We start from the raw sequence: 18,801 nt of genomic DNA, 5'->3' as shown, positions 1-18,801 counted from the left end.
TTAGTCTTGTAAGGACCCCAGGGCTATTAGCCTAGTCATAGCCGTCCTTAGGCATAGGCCAACTAGGTGGCCACCTAGGGTGCCACTCTAGCAGGGACGCTTTTTCACTGTTTATTTGGTGTACGTAGACTAGAATGGGGGCACCGGGATGTGTGGTGGAGGGCGCCGTGGAGCCCCTTTGCCTAGGGCACCAGTTGACCTAAGGCCGCTCCTGAGCCTAGTAACCTACTACGATCATGTGAAATGTCTTTACATTCACCTCTATGTTAAACAGAAGATGCTACAGTATTTGTAAAAAAGTTTGCTATGATGTAATAATTATCTATATTTTTATACAGTTTAAAATCTTTCTTTCTAAAATTGTATAACTACCTATTTACTGTATTCTGATGTTAGTTTACTCATTCTGGGGCTTTTCTCCCCGAGCCTCCACTGAAAATGGGTTTCTGACTCAGTGGACTTTTGACAATTGAAGTACTATGTCAGATACTCAGATGCCTTTATAAAATATTTTGCTTCTTCTGTGAAAGGTACAGAAGGCAGAGTCTTTCCCTTTGTTTAACAAATTGCATTACTTGCAGAACATGCAAAACAGCTTAACTCATATTCATCGTAGACATACATACACACAAATGAAGTAAACCGTAGCACCTTTTTTTAACAATACAACATATCTGTGTTGCACATCAGTGCAGTTGCAGCAGCACCAAATTATACTACAGCTGTAGTTCCTGGGGTCACAGTTGTATGTTTGAGGACAGTAACTGTGATCATTGGACTGGAACAGAAAGTGCTATTACAGGGAGATACATACTAACCCTAAAACTGCTGTTTTGTTGCATCTTGGAGTATTCCCCTCTTCTTCATGCTGGGCCTTTCTTGGGGTTTTTACTGAATGGTTTCTTTGTATGACATTTTTGTCCTTTGGATTAGATGTAATTTGGGATATTTTGCACACACATTAATGAGTATGGTCATCTTAAACTTGGTGTTTCCATGGTACAGCTAAACAGTCCACAAAGTGCTGTACTGACACTCAGAAACAGAGCGAAACATGGCATGTTGTTTGCTTTTTTGGCCTGAATGCACCAATAAAGGCTTAAAAAGTGAAAACTGAAGCCTTCTATCTGAAACACTGATATGGTCTTCAGAGATTATTTTCTTATATCCCATTGGCCTCTACTACAGGAGGTTTAATGTTTTACACAGTGAAGACTTCAGCTTGGCTAGGTCTTTCTTGCAGTATATACATATCTATATATAATATGCCTCTCAACTGTCCCTGATTTTCAGAGATGGTCCTGACTTTGACTCAAATTTTAGCTCTGCCACTCCTAAAACTGTCGACTTCTGGAGAAAAGGTAAGTGAATTGTACTTAATAAATAATGACAATAATTATAGTTACAGACTTCATTTAGTTCAGAAATGTATATACATATATATATATATATATATATATATATATATATATATATATATATAAATTCACATTATCTTATTCAGTCAATGTGTCAAGATAATACTATTAATATTTAAGTGTCCCTAATTATTTGTACATTTGTCCCTGTTCAGCTGAGAGCTATTAATAACACATACCTATAGCCCTGTGTGTGTATCTGCTGTGATTTAGGTATAGTGCTATGATTTTTGGCCCTCACATTTAGCCTAGATTTACGGATGTTCCTCGTAAACCCAGATCTGTTTTGGGTACACATTTTATTAAAACAATAAGCTCATACTACTTCCTACCACTGAATGCAATTGTTAAACGTTATAAACAGTTTCTATTATAAGGTGCTCATATTCCTGACTCTGTGCTATGCTTTTTTTACATGCAAGTGCAATCATTTTAATGCTCAGATATTGAAAGGTACAGATCGGTTTGGGTGGGGGCCTAAATATCCACCTTTACTATTTGAGTGTTACTTTGGGGAAACCCATAGACGTTTCACTAAAACCTAATTAGGAGGGGGGGAGCCGTCTTGTCTGAAACAATTCCCTGTATTCTACTCAAATAAATAAACAGTAATTTTGTTCATCTGCAACACAAAATATACCTTTGACCTATAAGTGAAAAAATTCATCAAATAACTGATCATAGTCCGAATTCTGAACCCATACCCTTAAACGTAAAAAAATCAGTTCTTCCCGCCCATAAAACTATATTTCTTCCTATCAGCTTCAGCGTACCGTGGTCTGATCCTCACGAGCGCAACTATTAGCAGAAGATGATTGGTCCTATTTGACACGGTTACGCTACCAATGGCAACTACAGTGCAATGGGAATCTCTGAAGGTGGTCCCTGGCGACGTCAATATGGAGGTGTGAAAAGAGGCGGGGTATGCTGGAGGAGTACTGTAATAAAACAGATAAATGTGAAATAACAGTACTGTGTCTGTCACAGTGGGAATACATTATATATAAATGGAGCACGGCTTTAAAGGTGCTTGTAGGTAGCCCCTACCTTTAAATAGCAATATATTTCAGGAGCCTGCCCGTACATTTAAATATTAATATATTTTAAAAGCCTGTTTCAGAAATGGATACAGTTTTATACCTGGGAGGACTGATTCTTTTTTTGTTGGTTTGGGTGAAGGTGAAAGGTTTGGAGTATGTTATCGTTCACCAGAGGTGGATTTTTGTCTGCTTGTTTCTTCTGCCTCTCTCGGTTATTTTTGATATATATTATTATGTTCGAGCGTGGATCGTGTTCAAGATGTGTAGCGCCCCTAAGCTTCACGATGAAAGAGTAAAAGACATCCAGCGACAAGTGAGTACCGACTGCATGCATAGTATAAACTATACACTTAAAGGAGTTCTCTTAGTTGGCAGTGCAAGCACCTGTTCCCCCACTTCCAGCAATATATTTGTTAGCTTTTTATCTCCAGAGTTATGAACGGGTGTAAATAATAAGAGGCCCCAGAGATCAGTGTCACTTTTTAAACAATGGCACTATTGACATAAGACATTTGACAGAGGGAAATATAACATGCATTTCCTGTAAATTTAACGTTTGTGAATATCAGTGCACATTTTTATACTGAGTATTATCCTGTGTCTCCACTAAAACTGCATTATAAAAGTTATTATTGATTGCACTGAATATATCTTGGAGCTTTTCTCCCCTAGCCTCTACTGAATAAGGGCACTAGTGCCCAGTCGGACTTTGCTGGTAAACAAATATTAATAAATATATACAAATAAATTAATACAAGCGTCTAACTCCAATGATTATCACTACTGCTCGACTGTAATCCACCCCGTTTTTAGGAGGGAGTCAGCAGAACTGTGAGCCACAATTAGGATGAAGTTGAGAAGGATGCACAACATTGCTGCAAAGAACCCCCAACTAGAAGTATGTGGTGGAACACTAAATACACTTTTGAACAAGCATGCCTGTTGTCAATATTAGTGTCATCTGACACTTTTTTTTTTTTGTTTAGTTGAGTAGCCCAGTCTAAGACTCACTGGTCTGATTCCAGTAGTTTGTTGCTCTAAAAAAATAAGGCACTGTAATAAATGGTTCCTTTTTCTTATTTTGCATTGGTGCCTTGTTGTATTTATGTAAGATTTCATGCAGAGTGCTTATTGTTTGTTTACTAACTTTACTGCAAATTTAGTTCTACTTTATGAAAGCATTGGTGCCTCAAAGAGTGGATGTTACAGGCAAATAATGTGTGCACACTTGCTGAAGCAGACGGGTACATTTAATGTACATATGTACAAACACAGATGCAGAGACACAGACATGATCTGTCACATGTATACAGATGATCATGAACACACTCATACAAACCCATGTGTGCTCACAGATTACAGCCACTATATTGACTCTGTCAATCCTAGATGTCTGATTCAGATCAAATTAATGAATACATACATAGTAGCCATAGTAATGTATTATAACTGTCCTCTGGGACCTCCCCGGCTTGATATCTGCTTTTCTGAAATAAAAGACAATACCCAAAGGCTCTGGCTGACTAAGTTTGCAGATGACTGTAAGCTAGGAGCAGTCATTGAAAATCCCCAAATGACTTTGCCATCCTGCAGAAAGATTTGTCTCAAATAAACAACTGGTGACAAAATCATGGACTGAAACTAAATGACAAAAATGCATTATTGCATCCCTTGGGAAGTCATGTACCCCAGGGAACTACCACATTGATAATACTCCTCTAAGAGTTGACCCATTTGTTTGGGATTTGGGAAGTTATGTGGACAGTGACCTAATTTTTGACCAACACGTGTCTGTTGTAAGAAAGTCCTTCTGTATTGCACAGTTTATAAACAAAGGTATTGTCTAGATTTAGGAATGTCATCGCCCCCCTTTACTCAGCTCTTATTAGGCCAGTCATGCCCCCTTTGGCATGTATCTGCCCACTTACTAAAATGATAGAAGGCTTAAATAACATGTCCTATATGGACTGACTCAAAGCTCTGTCGCTATACTTGGTATCCTACAGACTGCTAAGAGGTGACCTATGTTTGGCATACAAGGCTTCCTCTGACCCATTATTGATGGATTTATTGCACATCAGCAAGTCAGATGGCATCAGAAATGCCTGGTCTAGGGTTCTAAACCTCTTCATAGGTGTGTACTAGGCTAATGGCCCTGGATCCTTTACAAGCCTAGCCCATAGGATTACCTTGGCATCGTGCCACCTGACCTTAGTTTCCAGTGCCTCTGTCTAGTAGAGTCACTGAAGTGATCCCCGGGGTGAATTTTCTGTTTCCCATCCACTCATCAAGATTTTTCTTGAAGAGGGCCAGTGAGGTGCTCTGCTTGACATGTATGGGAAGTCTATTCCATAGCGTGGGCAGTCTCTGGGTTATGAACCTGTCCCTCCAGTATGTTCTGTTGATTGTGGTAATGAGGTTGAGGTCTCTGGAGCGTGTGGTGTGGAAGGATTGGGATTTCTTTAGATGTAGCATTTCTAACAAAGCTGGGTCAAACATGGCTTTGTAAGTCAAGCAGAGATCGAGAATAGTTGTAGTTTTTTGAGTCTGTCCATATGGGACAAGTGTTTAAGACCTAAGTTCCTCTTTGTAAGGTACTTTTGCGGCCTCTCCAGTCGTTGCAGGTGTCTAGTGAGGTACATGCCAAATGGGGCATTGTACTCAATGACTGGCCTAATGAAGGAAGAGTAGAGGGAGACAATGACCTCTTTCTTCCTGGATGTAAAACCCCTAGTAATGAGATGTGCCGCATAGAAGGACTTTCTGACCACAGTGGCATTGTGGTGGTCAAAAGAGAGGTTGCTGTCAACCTGTGTTCCCAGATCTCTTATAAAGCCTTCTGTGTTCAGTGGACTACCATCGATGTGGTAATTCATGGGAACCGGGTTTTTCCCAAAGGGGATAACAACACATTTTTTAGCATTGAGCTTAACGTCATGGTTCTGACACCAGTCGTTGGTCTCAGTGAGGCCTTTCTGTAGGATGTCAACATAATAGCTCCCAACTTGCAATCGTCTGTGAACTTTGTTGGCCTGGACTTCAGAAAAGTAGAAAACAGGAGAGATCCCAAGACCAAACCCTGTGGGACTCCACTCGTGACTGGTTGGCAGTCTGACTTGAAGTCAGCTACTTTCACACTGTGGGTTCTGTCTGTGAGCCAGTTTGCAACTCACCTAGTGATATAGAGGTTGATGTGTAGCTTAGTGAGTTTTTCTATGATTCCTGAGTGGGGAATGGTACATAAGGTATTGGCCAGATCAAGGTAGGCTGTATTCACCACCTTGCCTTCATCCACAGCTCTGGTGACTGACTCAAAGAAGTCGACCAAGTTGAGCAGGCATGATTTACCCTTCACAAAACCAAACTGTGTGGGATCCAGAGTTTGGAGATTCCCAGTATTCTTGTTTATTAGGTCCATGATGATGCATTCCATAGCTTTGCATATCAGACTCGTCAGGCTAATGGGGCAATAGTTCCCAGGATCTGTAGTCGCTCCTCCTTTGTGGAGAGGGATGACTGTAGCAGTGTGCCATTCGGTAGGGATAAAGCATGAGGTGAGGCTGTGATTGAACAGGGCATACAGGTGAGGTGCCAGTTCACTCTGTAATTCATGTAGAACACAGCCAGGGATATTGTCAGGTCCCATAGAAGCTGTATTCTTGGCCTTGGACAGTGCTCTTTTAACCTGTGCAGCAGTAATATTGAGTGCCTGGCAATCTACTGATATTGTGGTTGGGCCTTTGGGGAGGAGAGAGGGGTAAAGTTGGCACTGAATCTGTTGGCCAGTATATTGGCAATATCTGTTGGCTCAGTATAGGAGGTACCATTGTGCAGTATCACACAACTCTCCAAGGGTCATACACAATGCTGAAGGATATCACAATGCAATAATAAAATCACGATGTAGTAATAAGAAATCTGTTTATTCATTCGAAGTAGCTAAGCGCTTTCATAGAAATAACTCCCACTTCTTCAGACCATTCAATAAAACAAAGCACAAATGGTCCCTTTGTACAACACATATTTTTCTTAATTGAATCATTTAAATTATTTAAACTCCCCTCCCATATTTTAAAGTGACAAAGTTTAAAAATATATATAACTATTTAAAATAATTATATATATATATATATATATATATATATATATATATATATATATATATATATATATATGCCTTTCTAATAATTGACATAACTGCATAAAACAGTTTTATGTAACATAACTTTGTAAAATGTATGTATAAAATATCTCATTAATACAACCACAATACATATCCAACCTTCAAAAACAACAGAAACAGCAAAAATAAATTCCTTCCATATTAGGGGGGGGTTCTTACCTAACATTTATATCATTTATTTATGAATTCCCTTATTTTTCAAAATCAGCTTTAGTGGAACCCTAGTGTTAAGTCCAATACCTCTATCAGCCTGCAACCGAATAATCCATCTTACTTCAGATGTCTCAATTTTATTATTGGTATCACCCCCTCTTTCATTTTCCTTAACTATTTCTATTACCATAAATTTAAAGGAATGGACTTCTCCTTGTTCCATAGTGTGTTTTGCTAAAGCATTAGTATTTTTTTTTTTATTTCTAATACTCAAAAGAGGCTCTCTTATACGATTTCTAAATTCTCTATTAGTCTTACCTACATAATGACTCGAGCAATGGATGGAAAACTGCTAAGTTTACAATATTCTTTGTATGGCAGCTAGCCTTAACTTTAAACTTATATTCCTTTCCTGTGGCAGGATGTATAAACTTATTGGTAGTCTCTATGTATCCACATTGGTTGCACTTTCCACAGGGTAAGGTACCATAATGCTCCCCCTGTTGTTCTCCTATTTTAGACCCATAACACAACATTCTTTTCAAATTGTTCTTGTTTCGATATGCAAAACTGGGTCCATCCCCTACTATCTCTCTAATTTGTGGTTCTGATGTCAATACTGGCCAATATTTCTTTAATACATCTCTCATGATATTAATATTACTAACATAAACAGTGGATATCCTCAATTTGTCCCTAGTTGGCTTATGTGTAGTTACCTGCACATCTCCTCTATCTGAAAAATAAGTTTTTTTTTGTGTATCTCAGTTCTTGGATCTTCTACAGTATTTTTAAGATCCTGTTCCTTGTAGCCTCTCTTCCTAAACTTTGTATATAAGTCACCTATTTCATTTTGAAATGTTTCATTCCCTGCCGTGAGTCTGGAGAGTGCCTGCCCCTTCACCACATTTTTAAAAATGTGGTTAGGGTGCATACTTTCCCAATGTATAAATGTATTTTTGTAACCACTTTTTCTATATAATCTAGTCGACCATGTCCCATTGTAATCTCTAACTATCCTAACATCAAGAAAATCAATGGTGTTTGATGAAATACCATTGTGCAGTTGCTCAGAGCAAATCTGGGTATTGCCGTGGAGATTCTTTACATAACTATAGAAGCCCTTGTGGTTGTCTTTACTATCTGCTGCAATTCTGTTTTCATACGTAGTTTGAGGATTTGATAAGGGATCTCAACTTTTTGTTGAGGCTGATAAGGGAGTTTTTCCAGTCTTGGGACTTCACCTTATTCCGCATCAGTTTCCTCCTCCTGTTATAGAGTTTGTTTATAGCAGGGGGCCACCAGATTGGCTTCCTTTTTTTGGAGGAGAGAGCCTTGGGTCTATTGGGTATGGTGAGATCCATGATGCATCTGTGTACGTGTTTCTACAGTGCATTGGTGTATGATTTGGTGGTCACGCAAATATTCTGCATTTGCATGGATGGGTGCCATGAAGTTAGCCACCTCTGTTTTTAGGAGCCCAAATTTAGCTTTGGAGAAATTTTTCACAGTGGTTACCTTTGCGGGGGGTGGGGGGTTGGAGGGATATGGATTTCCAAAGTGATTAGTTTGTGGTCAGATCTAACCAGGGAGGAGTTGACTATTGGTGTAGAGCAACTGTCGCCCATTTTAGTAATGACAAGGTCAAGGATGTTGCTACCTTTAGTGGGGGTAAGATCGAGCTGGTCCAGGGCACTGGAATTAATGAAGTCCAGGAAACGTTGAGCAACCCTGTTCTGCAACATCAACAGAACAGTTTGGAGTGACAAGTATATTTTGCAGAGGATACTGCTGCTGTGGAACAGACTGACCACCCACATACAACGAAGTTCATCCCTGTTCATTTTTGAGCGCAACTTAGATATAAGGATGGGAAATAGAAAATTTATCCTTGGATTGCCCCTTGTACTATGGACAGAGGCAGTTCCTAAATGCTTTATCCCATGGTTAAGTCCCTCAAATTATCTATAATACAATCCCGGTTATTCTTCTTATGGGTAATATATAATTATTGACCATGGGATGGGTAAGGCCAATCTATGTCTAAATGGAATAGGTTATTTTGAGCACAAAATGGGAAACTGGCTAGGCTTAAAATGGTCCTCAATGACAGCCAAGTACTTACCTATTAACCTATAGCTCACTGCTGTCAGAGAGACACATAGTGCAAATTATAACTTCTCTGCTCCACATATGCAATTCTCCTCCACACATACCTTGCTGCTGCAGTTACTTGAAATAGTTCTTTTTTTTATTATTTTTTTCTTTCTACTGGCTAAGTCACTGTGGATAGAGAATGGAAAGAAAATGGTGGTTACTGTAAAAGATTTCAGTCCCGTTACATGATTTTTATGCCATGAATAGGAATACTTGTTTATTGCTGAGTTCTCCCATTACATTAGTTCACATGTTGGGTGCACTGGTTATCCAGTGTGGTTTACTGATTCTACAAGCCCATTTTTTAATTATAAGTCACGTCATTTCTGTTTACTGTTTGCCTGTTTGTTGTATCTGCTTATAAGCCTGATGATGCATATACACACATTCCTTGCCTTGGTACCATTTGCTCACATGGTTGACTATCACTTGATAGAGTTGCAGTTGACTGAGACTTAAATGTTTGGCATAATCTGACTGAGAGCCCATTTGACTGAAACCCATTGTACTGAATCACATATGATCACCAATGATTATATTGTTATTACTTTGCAGATATTAATTGGGGATTCTGTTTCAGACAATGAGTTCCTTCCTACTGGGTACAAAATACTATGCCACGATAGACTGTCTAAAAAGGGGGGGGGGGTAACACTACTCTATAAGAACACCCTAAATATCACCACTATTAATCCACAAATCCCTTCCTTCAATAACTTTGAACTCCTAGCTAAACTCAAACTTAGCGACAAAAAGTCAATCAATATTATCACATGCTATATACCACCAGGTATCAACATCCTACCCTAGAAACCTTCCTACAATGGACAAGTCAAGACCTGGCCCAGGAAACTGTCGTCTTCGGTGACTTTAGTATAGATTGGAACACATGTTCAGCTATTAACCGCACAAACCATATCAACCTCTACAGTTTTTCACGAGTCATCCAATCAAGCACTAGACTAGGAAATTCAAAAATCAAAGAAAGCCTCCTAGACTGGATCTTAATAAATAACACCAACACCTCTTACCAAACAGGTGTCCTCCCAGACTCCCTTAGCAACCAGCAACCCACCTTCCTACTAACCAGCCAACCCTACCCCCATATTACAAACAACCCATAACACAAAAAACTTTGACCCCAACAAATTCAAACTCGAGCTAAAGCACCATAACTGGAACATACTAAAAGTACTGTCGCTAGAAGAAACCAGAACCCATTTCAGTAACACTTTCCTAGAAATCCTAAATGTCCACACTCCAGTCCGGACAACTAAACTCAAAATGAAAACAGCCCTTGGCTTACCAAAGAGACTAAAAATAGAATATCAGAAAGGAGCAAAGCCTAGTATCACTGGACTGCCACAAAAATCCCAGCAGCTAAGGAACAACTCCAAAAACTTAGAAATGAGACAAAAAAGCAGTTCTCCTAGATAAAAAGAATTATTTCCTACAGCCACAAAACAAGCATCAAAACAACCCCAAGAAATTCTGGGCAGGAATAAATAAACTACTCCATCCTGGCAGATCCTCCAGCTTCCACTAGTGAAATCACAGATATACCAGGCACGTTTAACAAATACTTCATAGAAACTGTTTCTAATCTTGTTCAAAAACAGCCCGCATCCACCACCACTAATTACCCAGAACCTGTAGATGGACCCCAAACAACCTTCCAATTTCAACTCATCCATACCAACCATGTCAAAAGGTTGCTATCCGAACTTAAACCTACTACACTAGCAACTGATGGGATACCTGCTGAATACCTTCAATTGACTGCCAATGAACTTGCCTTCCCTATATCCATCCTTCTAAACAGATCTATCTCAGAAACCTCAATACCACCCATCTGGAAGACCTCCTATATTACCCCCTCCATAAAGGCGGAACCACCACCGACCTCACCAACTATCACCCCATAGCCATCCTGCCTCCACTAGCTAAAATACTTGAGAAATGTATACACCACCAACTTATGCCATACCTGCTTAACAACCAACTTCTCTCTCCTACCCAACATGGATAAAGGCCTGCTAATAGCACAACCACCACCCTACTCTCTTTCACAAATCTCATCAACCAAAACAAGCACACAGACAATCAAACTTCTGCCATATTCTTGGACCTGTCAAAGGCCTTTGATATGGTCAACCCTCTTAAACTAGTACAAGCCCTTACTGACCTTGGCCTTGATAACCAAGCATTAGCTTGGTTTCAGAACTATCTACAAAGAAGACCAGAAGGGGTTTGGTGGGACAACACCCTATCCACACTGTTATCTGTCACCACAGGAGCCACACAAGGTTCCATTTTAGGTCCCCTCCTATTCTCCATTTTCACCAATAACCTCCACAGCATCTGTCAAGATGCAACAGTTATACATTACGCTGATGACCGAACACTTGTCTGTTCAGCCAATGATCCTCAAAAACACCTTTCTATAACCCAAAAATCCTTCCATACCACCGAAAACTGGTTTCTTAACAAAAACTTAATACTAAATCCCCAAGAAACAAACTGTTGCTATTTACACCTCACAAATCTACCACAATGCCCAGTCCATTTAATATTGTGTCCAGGGATGGGACTTTCATCTCCCCTGACACTCACACTAAATTGCTAGGAGTGACCATTGATAATAATCTCTAATTTGATCAGCATATAAATAAAACCATCCACAAAAAAATGGGGAGTCTATATAAAAATAAACAATTTCTAATGCAACCTGCTAGGATAACAATTGCTCAGACTTACCTCCTTTCCACACTATTTTATGCCTCACCCATTCTCATCAACTTACCGAAAACCGAAATTGCCAAACTCTACACCTGTTACAGTCAAATTGCAAAATTTGCTACCTGTACCCCCTTCCGAGCCCACCACTGCCATTCCTAAAACAACTTGTCTGGCTTGAATTTCCTGATCTCTTAAACTATCATCAACTTTCCTTTGCCCACAATCTCCTACTACTCCCAGACAAAACTCCAGCATTGGCCAATCTACTAGAACTACCAGCTAAAACTAGACAATTTCGCTCTAGCAACAAAAAATTAATCACCAAGACCAATAACAGTGCAGAGGACTCCTTCTTCCCTAACTACATAGGCAAAATTTGGAACGCCTTACCTACTGCTATTACCTCAGCAGGCTCAAAGGTTATATTTAAAATAGTCCTGAAAGAACACCTAAACCGCACATGGACATGCACATGTTCTCCACCTGGCTGACCTCCCTCCCCTCCCACCCTCTCCCCTTACTCTTGCCCTCTGACTTCAGCTTCATTACCAAAAGAATGCAACTTCTCTAGCTTCCTTCCAGTTCTACTTCTAATTCTGTCCCCTTAATCAATACCCATATGTCACTACTAGGGCACTCTGTTATCTATCCACTAAACTTTACTTGTCTTACTTTATACTTAAGCCTACTGGTTTTCTTACTTAACCCGTTATCCAGTTTCCCATCTCTGTCACTTCTCCTGCTACTATACTCCCTACAATGTCTAATCTTTGCTCTCTTTGTTGCTATACTCCCTACTATGGCTAACTTGCTCACAACTCAACTGTATAAAGCAAAAAATGCAACCCCTACTAACAATGTTCACCATTATGTAATGTCTCAATCTAAAACTGTAAAAGATGTGTTCAGTCTACAGTATTTATTTATTTATTTATTTTATTTTATTTTACATTTGTTGACCAGGAAAGTCTGACTGGACACACGTCCATTTTCAGCAGAGGCCCGGGGAGAAAAGCTCCACTTAAAAAACAATCTAACAAATAACAATTTTATGAATTACAACACTTTCTCCTAAATGCAAACAATATTATACAAGAACATATTTTGCATTTCTTCACAGATATATGTAAAGATACAATTATTGTATTCCAGAAGCATACCATTTGTATGTAGGTAAATGTTTAACTGTCTTCAGAGATGAATAAGTAGATACAAACAGAATAGAACATCGTTAGTTAAGAATTAATATACAGAGGTTAGGCAGTATTAGGTGATTCTTGGTAGAATCATTGTATCACTGCAAATGTAGTGGATTAGCCTTGGGAGTCACCCAAACATAAAACTACTGTTCAATCTCAGCCTTACTACAGGATATGTACCCAAAGAGTGGCATACAGCAACAGTGGTCCCTCTCCACAAAGGTGGTGCCTCAACGGATCCTGGAAACTATCGCCCTATAAGCCTGACTAGCTTGGTCTGCAAAGCTATGGAAAGGATCATCATGGACCTCATAAATAAAGATATCGGGGACCTACAGACACTGGATCCTACCCAGTTCGGCTTTGTTAAGGGCAGATCCTGCCTCTTAAACCTGGTCGATTTCTTTGAAACAGTCACCAAGGCCATTGGCGAGGGGAAGGTGGTCCACACAGCCTACCTGGACCTTGAAAAAGCCTTCAGTACAATACCCCACTCGGGCATTATAGATAAGCTCACCAGCTTAAATATAAACCCCTATGTCACTAGATGGGTTGCAAACTGGCTCAAGGACAGAACCCACATGGTTAGAATTGCTGGAGCCATGTCAGACTCCAAACCAGTTACAAGTGGCGTCCCACAAGGCTCAGTCCTGGGACCTCTCTTGTTTGGTATATATTTCTCGGAGGTACAGGCCAACATGGAAGGACTGTGGCTGACCAAGTTCGCAGATGACTGCAAACTGGGCTCCATAATCGACTCTCCAGCCAACACAAGCATCCTACAAAAGGGCCTCATAGAAACAGACAATTGGTGCCAGAGCCATGGCCTCAAGCTAAACGCCAAAAAGTGTATAGTCATCCCCTTTGGCAAAAACAAAGTGCCCACAAATTACCACACAGGTGGTAATCCATTAAGTACGGAAGAAGTAATTAGGGACCTGGGGACCCAAGTTGATAGCAATCTCTCATTCGACAACCACATGGCCAAAGTGGTTAGAAAAACATTTTATATAGCCCACCTAATCATGAAGGGATTCACATCTAGATCAGGGGAGGTCATCATGCCTCTTTACTCATCCCTCATCAGGCCCATAATTGAGTACAATGCCCCTTTTGGGATGTACCTTACCAGACACCTGCAGCAACTGGAAAGACCCCAAAAGTACCTCACCAAGAGGATCAAAGGGCTCAAACAGATGCCATATGCTGCCCGGTTAAAGAAACTCCAGCTCTACTCAGTGGCATACCGCCTGCTAGGAGGCGATCTGTGCCTGACGTATAAAGCCATGTCCAACCCGGAATTAATGGACATGCTGCACCTCAGAAAATCCAAATCCCATAGAGCTACGCGCTTGAGAGACTTGAACCTCAGCACTGAAATAAATAGGACATGCTGGAGGGACAGATTCATAACCCAGAGGCTCCCTTCACTCTGGAATAAAATCCCAGTCCAGGTTAGGCAGAGTCCCTCATTGACTCTCTTCAAGAGGAATCTTGATGAGTGGATGGGAGATCGTAGATATACCCCGGGTATCACTTTTGTGTCACTGTTAGACAGAGGCACAGTATACTAACCTCAAAAAAGGGCATAGCAAAATTCATTTAAAATGGGTGGCGAATGCCAAACACACTCTGGCTAGGCTTGTAAATGCCCTAGGGCAGATAGCCTAGTATGAACCTATGAACCTATGAACATGGGCATAGCCAGTTGTAAACGTAGTAGGTTCTAAGTAGTTTTTTTAAATTGTGGAGCAGAACCTGTAGAAGTTATGTGTTTTGGAAGTGAGTTCCAGACTTTTGCTGTAGAGCAGGCAAAAAGAGATTTGCCAGCCTCATTCCTATGTTTGATGACATTTATGTGATTTTGGTCTGTTGACCTTAAGGCTCAGGTGGTGGTGTAGGGTTGTATTGGGTCTTGTAAAATGGGTATTTTATTTGGGAGGTAATATAGTTTGTGGGCTTTGGAGAGTTGAGTGGTAAATAGTAATTGAGGCAGCTCAAGCCAGTTGAGCTGTTTGAGGGAAAGACAGTGGTGGGCTCTATTAGTGGCACCTGTGGCAAATTTGGCAATCTTGTTGTAGCAAGATGCCATTTTGCTTTGTTCGCTGTGGCAAAGATTAGTCAGGATTGGTGAGGCATACAGTAGGGTGGATAATAGGTGGGTTCTGGCAATGATGGCTTTGGTATAATTGGTCAAGAATTGCTTATTCCTATACAAGAGACCTAGCTTTTTGTGAACTATTTTGATTTTATGGGCTATGTGTATATCAAATTTGAGGTTATTGATTACTACTCCTAGGAGTTTAGTGTGTGCTGTTGGGGTGATTGAGGTATTTATTTATATTTGTTGACTGGGAGTGTCCGACTGGACGTAGGTCCATTTTCAGCGGAGGCCCAGGGAGAAAAGCTCCACAGTTAAAATAAACATACAGTAGTTGCATTGGATTACATAGCGATTTAACAATTTACATAGCAATTACTTACAACATATTTACAGATGAAGAACATAGTACATCAGTAGACAACTAGACTCTTTATCTGTGAAGTACATAACAGACTAACAAATGTTACAATAAGAAGTTCCTGCTGTATAATAAGTACTAGGCATATGAGCATCTGAGCTTGCTATAATCAAGGTAGTTAGTGGAGTGGAAAGAAAGGTAGTGGTTGGATGGGGTGGGTGGGAGTTGCAAGGGCATAGCCAGCATGTTTTTAGGTGTGCTTTTAGTAAAGTTTTGAAGTGGGTGCATGATGGTATGGAGGTAATTGTGGGTGGGAGGGAGTTCCATAATTTGGCTATGGCGCAAGAGAATAGTGCTTCACCAGCAGAGTTATTGGCTTTAGTGATCTGCAAGTGATTTTTGTTGCTGGATCTTACTTAAGGTATTGTCCTTGGAGTTAATGATGAAGTCATTGAGTGCAGGGGATCTACCTGGGCTGAAGAGAATTAGTTTTGTTTTTTTGGGATTGAGTAAAAGTATGTAAATATGTTAAATCTTAAGCTTCAATGCTGTATTACTAGTCAGTGTTAAGTTTGGTACTACCTATGTAAATTTGAATGCTTCTGTGTACACCTTATGTTTTTGCTTAAAATTTAACTGTGGAGCTTTTCTCTGCAGGCCTACGCTGAAAAAGGACATACATCCAATCGGACTTTCCTGGTCAACAAATGTAAAATAATAAAAAAATAAATAAAATGTTGAAAGCGTTCCTGTAAAGAAAATCATTACAAATAATAGAAGGTTTGGTAATCTATAGAAGAAAACACAAGCATGTCTGGCAGAGTGGGCAAGTGTATCAGAGCACATAACACTGAGTGTGGTGACTTAATAGAAAGGAGTTAATACGGGGAATTCTTAATAATGTCAGAGATAACGGAAGTCCATAGAAATTGAAATATATGAAGTAAATTCCAGTTATATTCAGCTAAGGAACATATACTGTCTGTAGGTTGAATATTGTCTAGTGGCTCATGTAGGCAAATAGTAATGATAATGTAGAAAAAAGAAAATAAATAGAAGTAGACTTCACTCTGACTCATTTCTCCATTATCATCTATTTAGGTCATAAGGCATCAGTAGTAAATGAATTTTAATTGTATTCAAATTCCTGGTCTTGTTCAGGTACCTATAAAGTCTGTATTCAATCAAAAGAGGAAAATATCATTGATTTTCACTGCAAATATATATATGTGCATATATATGTATATATGTACATACATAATATAGATAGATGGATGTAACAGCAATAATGAACTGATTATTCAATTTTTCTGAAAAAAAAAAACTAATAAAATTCTGAATTTGGAGTGTCTGAATCAGAGAAACATGGTATTTTCATGGAATTACATTCGATACTTAAAATGCTAATTTGCTTCACTGACAGCTGTATGCATAACACCTTTTGCGAATTCTACATATATAAGGATGTAAAAAAACATGTAGTGCATGGAGTGCCAAGATGATGCTCCAGTATCATGAAAAAGATGAACTTGTTAGGCACTTCCTTAGCATGATGCCCAATTGTAACAGAACACCTCTTGTGTAGGGACATTGCCGTCTGACAAAGAAGTGTTAGAAGGTAAAAACAGATTTTAAAACTGTTAGATTCAGTATGCTACACTTATAAGTGTGGCAGAACAAAGTGGCTAACACCTTTTAAAGCTCTTCATGATTTAGAGGAGCACATCGTTTCTGTGTGCTCTGTCCTTACCAGCACCAGTGGCGTTCACCGGCTAAAACACTTTACAATCCTTATACTTTTTGTTCTGTAGATTCATAGGTAGGTACTAGGTCATCTGCCCGTAGGCATTTATAAGCCTAACTGGAATTGTTTGGCTTTCGCCGCCCCCTTAGATTAGTTCCCTGTGCCTCTGTCCAGCAGAGCCATTGAAGTGATCCTATTTTCCATCCACTCGTCAAGGTTTCTCTTAAAGTGTCAGCGAAGAGCTCTGCCTAATGTAGATTGGAATCTTGTTCCAGAGCATGGGAAGTCACTGGGACAGGAATCTATCCCTCCAGCACGTCCTATTTATTGTTGTGGTGAGGTTTAGATCCCTAGAGCGTGTGTCTCGAGGGGATATGGTTTTCTTTAGGTGGAGCATGTCCATCAATTCTGGGCTGGACATGGCCTTGTATGTCAGGCATAGATCACCTCTGAGTAGGCGGTATGCAACCAAGTACAGCTGGAGTTTCTTCAGTCGAGCTGCATAGGGCATCTGTTTGAGGCCAGTGATCCTCTTGGTGAGGTACTTCTGTGGTCTTTCCAGCTGTTGCAGGTGTCTTGTAAGGTACATCCCAAATGGGGCATTGTACTCTATGATGGGTCTGATGAGTGATGTGTAGAGGGGCACAATGACCTCTTTTGATCTGGATGCAAACCCTTTTGTGATTAGGTGGGACACAGAGAAGGATTTTCTAACTGATTTGGCAATGTGATTATCAAAGAAGAGATTACTATCTACTTGGGTCCACAGAACCCTTATTACGTCTTCCGTATTTAGGGGGCTACCACCTATGTGGTAGTTTGTGGGTACCTTGTTTTTTTTCCAAAGTGGATGACTAAGCACTTTTTGGCATTTAGCTTGAGGCCATGGTTTTGACACCAGGTATCTGTCTCAGTGAGACCCTTTTGGAGGATGTCTGTGTCAGCCGGAGAGTCAATTATAGCTCCTAGTTTGCAGTCATCTGCGAACTTGGTCAGCCATAGACCTCCTGTACTTGTCTGTACCTCTGAGAAGTATATGCCGAACAGGAGGGGTCCTAGGACTCAGCCCAGGGGAACGCCACTTGTAACCGGTTTAGAGTCAGACCTAGCTCCCGCAACTCTTACCATGTGGGTTCTGTCCGTGAGCCAGTTGGCAACCCATCTCGTGACATAGGGGTTTATGGTCAGGCTGGTGAGCTTGTCTATAATACCAGAATGGGGAATGGTGTCGAAGGCCTTTACAAGGTCTAGGTAGGCTGTGTGGACCACCTTTCCCTCGTTTATAGCCTTGGTAACTGTCCCAAAGAAGTCCACCAGGTTTAGGAGGCATGATCTGCCCTTAACAAAGCCGAACTGGGTAGGATCCAGTGTTTGGAGGTTCCTAATGTCTCTGTTAATGAGATCCATGATGATGTGCTCCATAGCCTTGCGCCAAGCTAGTCAGACTTAAAGGGCAATAGTTCCCAGGGTCTGTCGTGGCTTTTCCTTTGTGGAGCGGAATAACCATTGCTGTGTGCCAGTCTATGGGCACGTAGCCTGTGGAGAGGCTGAGTTTGAACAATGTGTTAAGGTGAGGGGTTAGTTCATCTTTGAGCTTGTGTAGGAGCAGCCTGTGACACTGTCCGGTCCCATTGATGCTGTATTGGAGAGGGCTGTTTTAACCTGAGTGTCTGTGATTTTAGGGGCACTAAATTCTTCTGGTATGG

The 18,801-nt window shown here is 40.3% G+C and overlaps 1 protein-coding gene across 1 annotated transcript in view; it reads left to right on the top strand.

The window, feature by feature from the left end:
• Positions 1 to 2,375: 2,375 nt before the first annotated feature.
• Positions 2,376 to 18,801, top strand: part of DHCR24 (24-dehydrocholesterol reductase) — a 169,318-nt gene continuing 152,892 nt past the window's right edge. The window contains exon 1 of the mRNA XM_044085501.1: positions 2,376 to 2,771. Within this exon, the coding sequence (XP_043941436.1) occupies positions 2,541 to 2,771 (231 nt within the window). The 5' untranslated portion in view covers positions 2,376 to 2,540. The remainder of the gene's footprint in view (positions 2,772 to 18,801) is intronic.

Source organism: Protopterus annectens, chromosome 10.part0 (genome assembly GCF_019279795.1).
Source record: "Protopterus annectens isolate FY-2018-M chromosome 10.part0, PAN1.0, whole genome shotgun sequence".
Classification (NCBI taxonomy): Eukaryota; Metazoa; Chordata; order Ceratodontiformes; family Protopteridae; genus Protopterus; species Protopterus annectens.
The sequence above is the reverse complement of the archived record's forward strand: the minus strand, read 5'-3'. Positions and strand labels throughout refer to the sequence as shown.